Genomic DNA, 12,684 nt, shown 5'->3' with positions numbered 1-12,684 from the left:
TTATGTTACAGCGTGTATCCAATAGTAGATATACAGCTGTATCACCCCGTTTGGTCTGAGGGAGTCTGTAATATCTATCAGTATTTTATGATATTGGGCATATCACACTACGGCGTGCATTTAATAGTAGATACTTAGCAGCATTATGGAAATCAGCTGTTAGGTGAAGCCCGGCACTCAGAAATCTACTACACAAGATAGAGCTCAATGGTGGTGAATATTTATATTATTACACCACAATAGTTGAACTATCTAGTTCTCTTGATTATATAGTGATTCTCCAATAGGAGCTAGTATATAGGCTACATAAGGATGTTCACAGAGTAGCAGGATATAGTGCTCCTCTGTCTATACACCCTAATATATCCGGACCATAGGTTTTGTCCCTATATTCAATGGGACCTCAATGTTTATTTATATTGAGCAATAACAGATGTACATAGTATACGTGAACATTATAATACACATACGTCCTTATCAATAGTTATTTGGAATACAGTGAGACAGCACAGTAGTATTATTACTACTTTTTAACAGTTTGTTCATCTTATGTCATAGGTTAGTATGTTCAATCACACAGTGTTTTTAATATTTCGCTAATTGAATTTATGTAATAAAGATATAAATCTTAACAGAAACTCATCATATTACATACAGTAATTAGAGTGCCCAGAATACACATTTCCTTTATCCCTTTCCCCCTTCTCTTTCCCCTATTTTTTGGATGACATCTGTGACTCATCAGCTGTTACCACGGGTTACCTCCACTACTCCAGTCTGCTCTCAGTCTCTGGCCGTGTTGAACTATCGCTGCTCCAGTACCTCTATTACCATCTCCAGTGTACTCTATTGTGACATCTCCAGTTCTCTCATCGCTACCACTCAGAGCCGCTACTACATCTGTGACTCATCAGCTGTTATTCCGAGTTGCCTCCGCTACTCCAGTCTGCTCTCAGTCTCTGGCTGTGTTGAACCTTCGCTGTTCCAGTACCTCTATTACCAACTCCAGTGTACTTCATCGTGACAGCTCCGGTGCTCTCATCGCTACCACTCAGAGCCGCTACTACATCTGTGACTCATCAGCTGCTATCACGAGTTGCCTCCACTATTCCAGTCTGCTCTCATTCTCTGGTCGTGTTGAACTATCGCTGCTCCAGTACTTCTATTACCATCTCCAGTGTACATCATTGTGACAGCTCCAGTTCTCTCATCGCTAACACTCAGAGCTGCTATTTCATCTGGGACTCATCAGCTGTTACTATGAGTTACCTCCACCACTCCAGTCAGTCTTCAGCCTCTGGCTGTGTTGAACTATTGCTGCTTCAGTACTTCCATTACCATCTCCAGAGTACTTCATAGTGACAGCCTCTGTCCTCTCATTTTATATCACAGAGCACCTATTCTCCTAGTGACTCATTGGCTGCTGACATCAGCCTCTATTATTGTTGTGCCTGTATTTATACCACTCGTCTGTGGACTCCATCGTCTCCATCCACTTCACCTGGCTCCCTCACATCATTCTGCTGTACACTCACTCACGGGACCGCGACCTGCAGACTTGGTGCAGCTAAGACCATACCTCCTTGCGGGGGTTCCTGGGGAAAACCACCTGTCTGTTAGACTCCGCGCCTGTGGGTGGGTTTAGCCATGTTCAGCAGAGCCTAGGGATCAATTTCCTGTAAGCAAACCATGACAGATCTGTTGGAGATGGTGAAGGTTTAGTGGTAGGACAGGTATGGAGATGACCAGAATAGCTGGGAACTGGAGACTCTGTTTATCCAGGTATGATGGGTGACTGCAGGTATAGGATGTCTGGGTTGCCAGATTAACATGAGAAGCTGGTGACTCTGGTTTTCTAAGTTAGCCAGCGGACTGCAAATATAGGATGTCTGGATTGCCAGTGTGAAAGGGCCTTTACGTTCCCCAGCATAAGTGGTAATAATGATATGTGAAGGAGTTAAAAATGTTGGTATTGCCTTAAAAATACATTCAGCATAATCAGCAGAAAAAAACAGCTCCAGCCTTTAACCTATCTCAAGGACCCCGGATAAAGGCCTAGGACAGGGGATAGCGGATGATGACATCGGGAGTACTGGCGCCAGCGAAAGTTGATAAGAAGAACCCATAAAAGTGACATGAAGAGAACTATCTTTGTCAGAAGATTTATATTTACTCAGGAAAATATCAATCATGTGTTTCTATCCTATAACCAGATAAAACGCTTTTTCATGTATAAATGTAGCCCACTAATAAACGAGCACAGCTCAGTGCCCATCTTAACATTGACATGTCTGTGTCTTGATTACTGATCTCCTGGTTAACCAGCATCTTATCTCACTGATATCTCAAGGGACTTGATAAAGGAGAGGTAAATTACCCTAACACCAGGTAAAGCTGAGAAGCTGGAGACTCTCGTTATCCAAGTATGACAGGTAACTGCAGGGAGTCAACTAAACCTCAGCTGAGCAGGCTGAAGTGCCTTAAACCCGATTCCAAGATTGTTCCCGTCAGCGGACGGACGATGCCCCTCAGTGCCGGGAGAAGTGGAGGTGTCCACCTGGCAAGCGTGCCGGACCCTGGCTGGCTGATCTGCAGGTCCGGCATGTGACAGTACCTCCCCCCTTTTAATGCTGCTGTCCAGTCCTGCTGCCCCTTGTACTATGGCTGGGGGTGTCTTTAGTAATACCACTGTGAGCCCTGCAGGTAGATTGCTAGGACGTATCTAGGAATATTATCTGCCCCCATTCTGCAGAGCTTGGGGCATGTCCCACTAGTGCCCAGACTTATGATACCACTGCTATTACACATACTATAGAACCGTCACATATGTGTGTGGGGACTGGTTTTCATTCAGTCCCATTGGTTCTTCTTCCCCTTGAAAATCATCACATAAAATTGCAGCCATCTGAAACAAGAACATGAAAGGTCGTGGGAACCAGGATGTCTCCTAATTTCTCTGCACACATTTATCTTTGCTTACATAATTTTCTTCACAATTGTGCACCCACCCTCATAACAAGAGTAATAAAAGGAACCTTGGTGACAGGTAATAGATAAACCACAACTTCATAGTGTTAAATATACTTTAGTTATTTCCCCTTTTATTGGTTTCCTGGTTTCTGTTTCTACAGAATGGACATTTCCAGATATAAATGTAACTACATTGCTCGGTTTTATGTTACTGCTCTGTTCTATAATAAATGATTACCTCCTGTCACGTTACCAGAGCACCTATAGGCCACACCAACCTGGCAGAGTGTACCCGGAGCTAACCAGCAACGGCTCCAGCACCAAGTCAGCGCTCACCAAGATCCCTTTCAGCCTATTTCTCGCCCCTTTACGGATGTGGAAAATGTGTTCACACCCAGGCAAATATCTGAATAAGAAATATGTAATTTATTTATCAATAGCAGAGCTATAGTTCGTTCATGAAAGAGTTTAAGAATTACACTATAAAACTACAACTCACAGGGGAAACAAGACAAACACAGGACTCTTTAATCCAATCCCATAAAAGTTACCCTCGGAATGGAAACATTAAACTATCCCATTTTTCCACGCTCTGGCCTCTTGTAGGGTTGCCCTGGCTCTTGGACCTACTTGTTGGTTTATAAGAAGAAAACAAGACCAAATGCTACATTTACTAAAGGGCGGTTTGGTGAAACCGCCTTTTTTTCAGTGATTTTTCCGCCGTTTTTAAAACCGCCGGATTTACTAAAGAACAAACCGCCGATAACATGACCAGAATTTACAGTTTTCAAAACCACCACTTTTTATATCACCATCCTGATTTTAACCATGATGAACATATAAACCGTCGGATTTACTAAGCTGGTGTTTGCAAAACCGCTATCCGGACCGGCCAAAATAAAATAATTGGTTGTGAGAGGTGAAATTTGAGCTGTTTTGGATTCAGAACATAAGAGGAGGCACAATTGACATTTAAATTATTTGGGAAATCATTATTTATTGATTAAGGGGCAAATTTTATTTAATATTAGCCTACGGGGGGAATTTTTTTTTATTTAAGGGGACACTATTATAGCAATTTATTACGTGGGAAATGTGAGTATAAAATAATATTAACATATTAGTCAGCACGGTGGCTAAGTGGTTAGCACTTCTGCCTTACAGCACTGGGGTCATGAGCTCAACTCCTGATTATGGCCTTATCTGTGTGGAGTTTGTATGTTCTCCCTGTGTTTGCGTGGGTTTCCTCCGGGTGCTCTGGTTTCCTCCCACACTCCAAAAACATACTGGTAGGTTAATTGGCTGCTAACAAAATTGGCCCTAGTCTGTGTGTGTGTTAGGGAATTTGGACTGTAAGCTCCAATGGGGCAGGGAGTGATGTGAGTGAGTTCTCTGTACAGCGCTGTGGAATTAGTGGTGCTATATAAATAAATGGTGATGATGATGATGATGATGATGATGTATATCAATATCAAGAGGAAGACACGCCCTTAAACACTACTCGCCAATCTTTATTAGTTGGCTCATATACATTACCAAAATATCTAATAAACTTCTGACACTTGGCCAAATCTTTTTCGTGGCCACAGGTTTTGTTATGCTGCGTGCCCGCCAAAAGCAGGGAGACATTTGAGCAGGAGCGCTACCTGACTAGCTGTCAGAGTGAGGAAAGCCTAGTTCTATAGTTCTACTGTATCATGTCTGTGGGGGATTTCCAGGGAGTAACCTTTATTTGAACATGTTCATTATAAATATGTAGACTGGGATTATTAAAAAAAATTATTGAAGGTAAAGATGTAATGGTCATTTATCAGGTAAGAGTGGGTTCCCTCACCCTCTTTAAGGTGCTATCACCCCATTTTGTCACAATATCTAAATGTAGGGTGCTAAACTCCCCTTCTCATTTCTTGAGGTCTTCTTAGTTTTGAGGAAACAAAAGTTGTTCATAGTTTCTCTGAGTAACTTCAGTAGCGTCTTACAAAGTTCCTAAAGGTGAGCAGAGAGGACCTGGTACATGACAGATCTGTCCACTGAAGATTGGATTACCCTGTGTTGCTAAGAAGAGAACAAGAGACATTCTGCCAGGATTGTTGGGAAAGACTTCTCGTCTTTAAATTTCCAAGGTCTTTGTGGAAGACTTACAGACTCATACACCTTATTTTCTATTATTTTTTATATCAAAGTCCCTAAAGTGCAAAGCGACAGATCCACACGCGGAGAAATGAGGAATATCAATAAAATGGAAATGAGGACAGGTAATTGTGTGGCGATAACAGGGGGATTGGTCGGTGGACGCAGGAGATATAAATATAATACTCTATGCAGCTTTGTTATTTACTATAATATCTGGAATAATGCAACTACCAAAATTTTGCAATGGGGCTTTGCGGAGATCTGATCCTCTCCTGATGTGATACATTCATTATCTCATTCATGCACTTCAGCATCACTTATACATTATCACAGCACTGCTCACTATACAGATGTACAAACACTAAAACAAACATGAAATATTATACAAGCTGGAGGCTCCTACAATATAAGGAGACATAGAGAAACTTTTATCAGACCCAAAATAAAGCATTTTTGGAGAAATTAGGGACTGTTCCTTTGGAAAGGGAGGCTATTGATTGATATGACACCTACACTAACATTCCAGATAAGAGCAGGGAGCAGCAGATAATACTGACAGAGACCTGGTTATAGCCGTCTCTAACTAAAATCACCTATGGATAGATGAGAGGGTGCTGAGGTCAGTTGTAACCCTCAATATAATACACAATAATTCATTATCTCTATGGAAAGGTTGAAGTGTCGGAAGTTTTGTCATTAAAGGTAACATGTAAAACTATGAATCCTGCTGCACAAATGCTATTTGCTTTCCCAGGAAAATACTGTTTTCTACCATAATCTTAATCTCAAAATAGTAATTTTCATTTAAATTAAATTGCAGATGAAACCAAATTACCTGGACAAGATTAAATAAGCTTCTGTAAGTGTTTTATTTGGGACGGAAAAGGGAATAAAGGTGCAGATGTTATGGGAGCTGGGAGCTCTTAAATTTGATGTCACCTGCATGGTGTGGACACTTCTAAATCAGCATTGTGAGGGGTGTACAGCAACAAAACACGTTAAACATAGTTTAAGCAATACATATGTAAGCCCCAATGTCCCCTCGCTTTCATGATTGATTTAAGACATAAATAGGACCCAGTAGTGTTGTTAAATAACCTGAAACTAGATAATAATGAACGTGCTGGTGGCTGGGAGGGATATTTTACTCATACACTATGCACTTAGAATCCTTTATGGGAGGAAGACAATCAGATGAACTTGTGCAAAATGTAATGCTGTATAAATCCACACATGGACTGAAATACAGGGGTGCCAGGCACCCGGCAATCCTGGGTCACCCACCCCCGAAGCCCCTTGAGGCCTCTTCTGAGTAGGTCCAGGACAGAGCACAAGGTTTAACCTGGGAGGTGAGAATGGCTTTGTTGGGCCCCTACTCATATTTTGCACTGTTATGCCCTGCCATCCACATATGTTGTGGGTCATAAATTGACATTATTGTGTCCTATTTTCTTTAGAGGACTCTTGCCAGGAAGACAAGGAAAATGTGTACGCCAATGTGAGTCATCCCATGCCACTAGGAAAAAGGCCAAAACTGCGGAGGATGGTAAAGGATCTAGAAGCAAAGGGTAAAGATTCTGCATATTTATCTAACACTCCGCTGCTTTAGAATGAAGTATAATAAATAAGCATTTAATATGAACACCACAAAAGTGACATTCCAGATTACTGCTGCCTTAGTGCCCAGATGGAAGCAGTCCAGCCCAGGCTTTTATTATTATTATTATTATTATTATTATTATTATTATTATTATTATCTTTAATTTATAAGGTGCCACAAAGGGTCCGCAGCACTGTACATGACATATACAGAAGACAGTGACCCGTAACACAACATGATACAGAAAGAACAAAAATATATACACACACACACATGCCGAAGCCTAAGAAAACAGGCTAGTGCAGCAGGCCAAGAGGTACAGGGGGTGATGGAATAGTAGAAGGAGCACACAAGGAAAGAGGGCCCTGCTCCTGAGAGCTTACATCCTAAAGGGAAGGGGGAGACACAAATAGAGTGGTACTAACTGGGGGAAAGAGCTGGGACAAGGGAGTTAGGAGGAGGACTGATAGACTTGTATAAAGAAATGAGTCTTAAGGGAACGCTTGAAGCCTTTGAGAGTAGATGCTAACCTGATGGAACGTGGAAGATTGTTCCACAGCTGGGGAGCAGTCTGGGCAAAGTCCTGGAGATGGGAGTGAGAAGAGGTGATTAGTGAAGTAGTGAGGTGGCAGTCACAGGCAGAGCGGAGGGGGCGGCTAGGAGTGTAGATAGAGATGAGATTGGAGATGTAGGGAGGGGAGAATTGATTAAGAGCTTTAAAGGTGAGGGTGAGGATTTTAAATTTAATTCTGTAAGCAGTAGGGAGCCAATGTAGTGACTGTTGGAGGGAGACAGCAGAGATGGAGTGGCGGGAGAGAAAAATGAGGCGGGCAGAGGCATTGAGGATAGGCTTAAGAGGGTCAAGGTGAGAATCAGGTAAGCCAGAGAGAAGGAGGTTACAGTAGTCAAGGCGAGAGATTACAATCGAGTAAACAAGATTTTTCGTGGCTTCTGTGGTGAGAAAGGGGCGTGTCTTGGATATATCCTGAAGGTGAAAGTAGCAGGATTTTTGAGAGGGACAGAATGTGAGGCTTGAAGGAGAGGGAGGAATCAAGGATGACCCCAAGGCATCGGACTTGAGGGACAGAAATGAGGGTAGTGTTCTTAACAGAAATAGAGAGGGGGACGGTGGGAGAGTCCTGGAAGGGGGGAAGACGATAAGTTCAGTCTTGGAAATAATGAGTTTAAGTAAGCGCTGGGACATCCAAGATGAGATGGCCAAGAGACTGCAGGAGACACGAGACAGAATGGAAGGGGAGAGGTCAGGGGATGAAAGATAAACTTGGGTATCATCAGCATAGAGGTGGTACTGGAGGCCAAAGGAGCAGATGAGGACACAAAGGGAGGAGATGTAGAGGGAAAAAAGCAGGGAGCCAAGAACAGAATCTTGAGGAACGCCAACAGGTAAGGGAAGAGGGGGGATGTAGAGTCATGTGTAGAGACTAAGAAGGAGCGGTTGGTGAGGTAAGAGGAAAACCAGGAGAGGACGGTGTTACAGAGGCCTATAGATTTGAGAGTTTGAAAAATGAGTGCGTGGTCAACGGTATCGAAGGCAGCAGAAAGGTCAAGAAGGATAAGAAGGGAGTAGTAGCTTCACTCTGTTTTCTCTGGACACACACCTACATAAAGGCTCTGCGGCCCTTCTGGGTCTATGGAGGCATCTTCAGTTAATCCTCGCTTTCATTCAAGAATGATAATCCCCAGCCAGCACTTGGCTTACTTCCATCCTACTAGTCCCCAATCCTTATACCAACCACAGTTCCCACACTAGTGAATTCTGGGTACAAAGGAAATTTAGCTCAATATGGAGAATCATTGGCTCCACTTATCTTCAGGAGTTTGTCAGGTCCCACCTGGGTTCCTTGCAGGCTCTGCTTGGTTGATTAGGAGATAAAAGATGAGGACCATATATAGAAACCAGTGACCCCTTTTCAGTGTGGTAGGTTTGATTACTTCTGGAGTTTAGCCACTTAGAAACACATGTGGACTGATGCTGTGAATGACTTCCACTGGGTGATGGTCCTGTTTGTCAGTTCCCTAGGAGAGACCTCTGATCAGGGTAATGGGTATCATACACACAGGGGGGGAGCAGGTTAAAATGGTGTTTTTGGAAGCACTCTTGGTGAATAACTGAGGGATATAGACTTTATATGCAATCATGGCATACACATTAAATAGCACAGTAAATGGGAATTTGCATGCTTGATGAGTGTGGGTCCTAGACCTGGTACCCACCTCCATGCCCTGACTGCACATGAGTGCAGTTAGGGCAGACATGAGAATTCAAAGCAAAACAGTATTTTTGCCCTTTCGTCTTTACAATAATCTCTGTGGTTCTTTGAAATCAGCCAGAGATCAATGGGAAAGATCAAGGAGAGATGATTCCAGGTGAGGAGAGAGATCAGATCTGACAGCAGGTGAGAATAGATAGAACATAGAGTGATTGTTTTTTAAGGGATAAATTGGTCTGTAATATTTGCAGATACACTCTGTACAATGTAATAATAAGCTTCCCACAATTGTCCCATGTAATCGAGACTGTCTGGATGTCCCCTCACTCTTATGATCAATATAGGCAATACATAAGGCTAAAGCCAGCAGTGATGTCGGAGATTCCTAATGGATTACTTAATGGAAGATTTTGCTTTTTGAACAGTGTTAAAATTGAATTTTAAAAAACTTTAATTGTGTTATATTGTAAAGAGGACTGTTCCCTTTATACAGGGACCAGTGGGCTCATCCTTCTCCCTCTCTGTCTGTTCTCCACAGGTCTCATGAGCAGAAGGGTCCCAAAACCCCCCTATTTGGTCTACGCTTTACTATCCCTCTGTGTTGGTCTCCTCGTAATCATCATCATCATCCTCGTTTTCATCATGACCAGTGAGTGCGCCACACCCACACTCCTCATCCAAATATTCATGTTTACATTAACACTCACTATATATATGAATATATATATATACACATACATACATACATACATACACTTTTACCCACACTACATACAGAGCCAGACTACATTACGGTCACTCACTGAGGGAAGGGGCAGAGAGTAAATGTTGGCTTTCTTTCTACAACAGACAATGGAGTAAACCAGACAGAACAGAGGCTCAACTCCAAGCTAGGAAACCTGAGTGCGAGTCTAAACTCAAAAGTGGATTATCTGACTCAGTTTGGTGAGTGTCCCCACAGTAGTGATCGGTCTTTGTCAGTATTTCCTCCAAGAGCTGAAATAATGGAGAAACTAAAGTAGATTGAGATAATAAAACATACTTCTAAAGGTGAGAGATTGAGGTGTACAATGGGTGAGAATGAGGGGTAATAGGAGGATTTAGGTGTAAAGAATGTAACACTTATACATGACTGGGGGAGGGATAATGTATGGAACTGGGATAAGGCATCTGACAAGTATCATGGCTGGGGCAGAGTGAGGGTCAAGAGGTGGAATTAGGGGTAGAGAATCTAGAAATTATACTTGGCTTCATACACCATGTCCAGGTATCCACATAGGCTTCAGGAAATGTTTTTTTACACACAGGACTTAAATACAATCAAATTCATAACAAGATTAATCTATAGCACATACAGCTAGGACGAAAATATTTGGACAGTGACAAAATTTTCCAAATTTTTGCTCTCAGTGCCTCTACAAATAGATTTAAAATTAAATAATGGAGATGCATTTGAAGTGAAGACTTTCAGCTTTCATTCAAGAGGTTGAACAAAAATATAGTATGAAACAACCTTTAGGAATTGCAATATACACAGTCCACTATTTTCAGGAGCTCAAATGTAATTGGAAAATTTAACATAATCATAAATAACACTTTGTCAGGAATCCTTTGCAGGCAATGACTGAAGTCTGGATCCCATGGACATCACCACACGCTGGGTTTCCTCCTATGTTATACTTTGCCAGGCCTTTCCTGCCGCTGTCTTCTGTTGTTTGTTTGTGGGTCTTTCTGCTTTAGTTTTGTCTTCAGCAAGTGCAATGCCTGCTCCATCGGGGTGAGATCAGGCGATTGGCTCGACCATTGCAGAATATTCCACTTCTTTGCCTTAAACTCCTGGGGTGTTTTCGTAGTATGTTTTCGGTCATTGTCATCTGTACTGTGAGCGCCGTCCAATCAACTTTGCTGAATGCAGCAGAATCTGAGCAGACAGATTATCCCTGTACACGTCAGCATTCATCCGGCTGCTTCTGTTACATCATCAATAACCACTAGTGACCCGGTGCCATTGGATGTTATGTGTGCACATGCCATGACACCGCCTCCACCGTGTCCTACAGATGATGTGGTATCCTTCCGATCATGTGTCATTCCAACCTTCTCCATACTCCCATCATTCTGCTACAGGATGATCTTATTTCCATCTGTCCATAGATTGCTGTTCCAGAACTGGGCTGTGTTACATGTTATTGCCAAAGTCTAATCTGGCCTTTATATAATTGAGGTTTATGAATGGTTTGTACCTTGTGGTGAACTGTCTGTATTTACTCTCGTGAAGTCTTCTCTTTATGGCAGACTTGGATAATGATATGCCTACCTCCTGGATAATGATATATCTACTTCCTGGATAATGATGTACCTACCTCCTGGATAATGATGTAACTACCTCCTGGATAATGATGTACCTACTTCCTGGATAATGATGTACCTACCTCCTGGATAATGATATACCTACTTCCTGGATAATGATGTACCTACCTCCTGGATAATGATGTACCTACCTCCTGGATAATGATATATCTACTTCCTGGATAATGATGTACCTACCTCCTGGATAATGATGTACTTACCTCCTGGATAATGATGTACTTACTTTCTGGATAATGATGTACCTACTTCCTGGATAATGATGTACCTACCTCCTTGATAATGATGTACCTACCTCCTGGATAATGATATACCTACTTCCTGGATAATGATGTACCTACCTCCTTGATAATGATGTACTTACCTCCTGGATAATGATGTACTTACTTCCTGGATAATGATGTACCTACCTCCTGGATAATGATGTACCTACCTCCTGGATAATGATATATCTACTTCCTGGATAATGATGTACCTACCTCATGGATAATGATGTACCTACTTCCTGGATAATGATGTACCTACCTCCTATATAATGATGTACCTACCTCCTGGATAATGATGTACCTACCTCCTGGGTAATGATGTACCTACCCCCTGGATAATGATGTACCTACCTCCTGGATAATGATGTACCTACCTCCTGGGTAATGATGTACCTACCTCCTGGATAATGATGTACCTACCTCCTGGATAATAATATGACTACCTCCTGGATAATGATGTACCTACCTCCTGGATAATGATGTACCTACCTCCTGGATAATGATATGCCTACCTCCTGGATAATGATGTACCTACCTCCTGGATAATGATGTACCTACCTTCTGGGTAATGATGTACCTAACTCCTGGGTAATGATGTACCTACCTCCTGGATAATGATATGACTACCTCCTGGATAAGGATGTACCATACCTCCTGGATAATGATGTACCTACCTCCTGGATAATGATATGCCTACCTCCTGGATAATGATGTACCTACCTCCTGGATAATGATGTACCTACCTCCTGGGTAATGATGTACCTACCTCCTGGATAATGATAAGCCTACCTCCTGGATAATGATGTACCTACCTCCTGGATAATGATATGCCTACCTCCTGGATAATGATATACCTACTTCCTGGATAATGATGTACCTACCTCCTGGATAATGATATGCCTACTTCCTGGATAATGATGTACCTACCTCCTGGATAATGATGTACCTACCTCCTAGATAATGATGTACCTACCTCCTGGATAATGATGTACCTACCTCCTGGATAATGATATACCTACTTCCTGGATAATGATGTACCTACTTCCTGGGTAATGATGTACCTACCCCCTGGATAATGATGTACCTACCTCCTGGATAATGATGTACCTACCTCCTG

The 12,684-nt window shown here is 42.2% G+C and overlaps 1 protein-coding gene across 1 annotated transcript in view; it reads left to right on the top strand.

Annotated features, from left to right (window-relative positions):
* Positions 1-5,191: 5,191 nt before the first annotated feature.
* LOC142149540 (C-type lectin domain family 10 member A-like) overlaps positions 5,192-12,684 on the top strand; it is a 51,507-nt gene continuing 44,014 nt past the window's right edge. Inside the window, exons 1-2 of the mRNA XM_075204870.1 lie at positions 5,192-5,225; positions 6,561-6,671. Coding sequence (XP_075060971.1) covers positions 5,192-5,225; positions 6,561-6,671 — 145 coding nt within the window. The remainder of the gene's footprint in view (positions 5,226-6,560; positions 6,672-12,684) is intronic.

Source organism: Mixophyes fleayi, chromosome 4, assembly GCF_038048845.1.
Source record: "Mixophyes fleayi isolate aMixFle1 chromosome 4, aMixFle1.hap1, whole genome shotgun sequence".
Taxonomy (NCBI): domain Eukaryota; kingdom Metazoa; phylum Chordata; class Amphibia; order Anura; family Limnodynastidae; genus Mixophyes; species Mixophyes fleayi.
The sequence above is the reverse complement of the archived record's forward strand: the minus strand, read 5'-3'. Positions and strand labels throughout refer to the sequence as shown.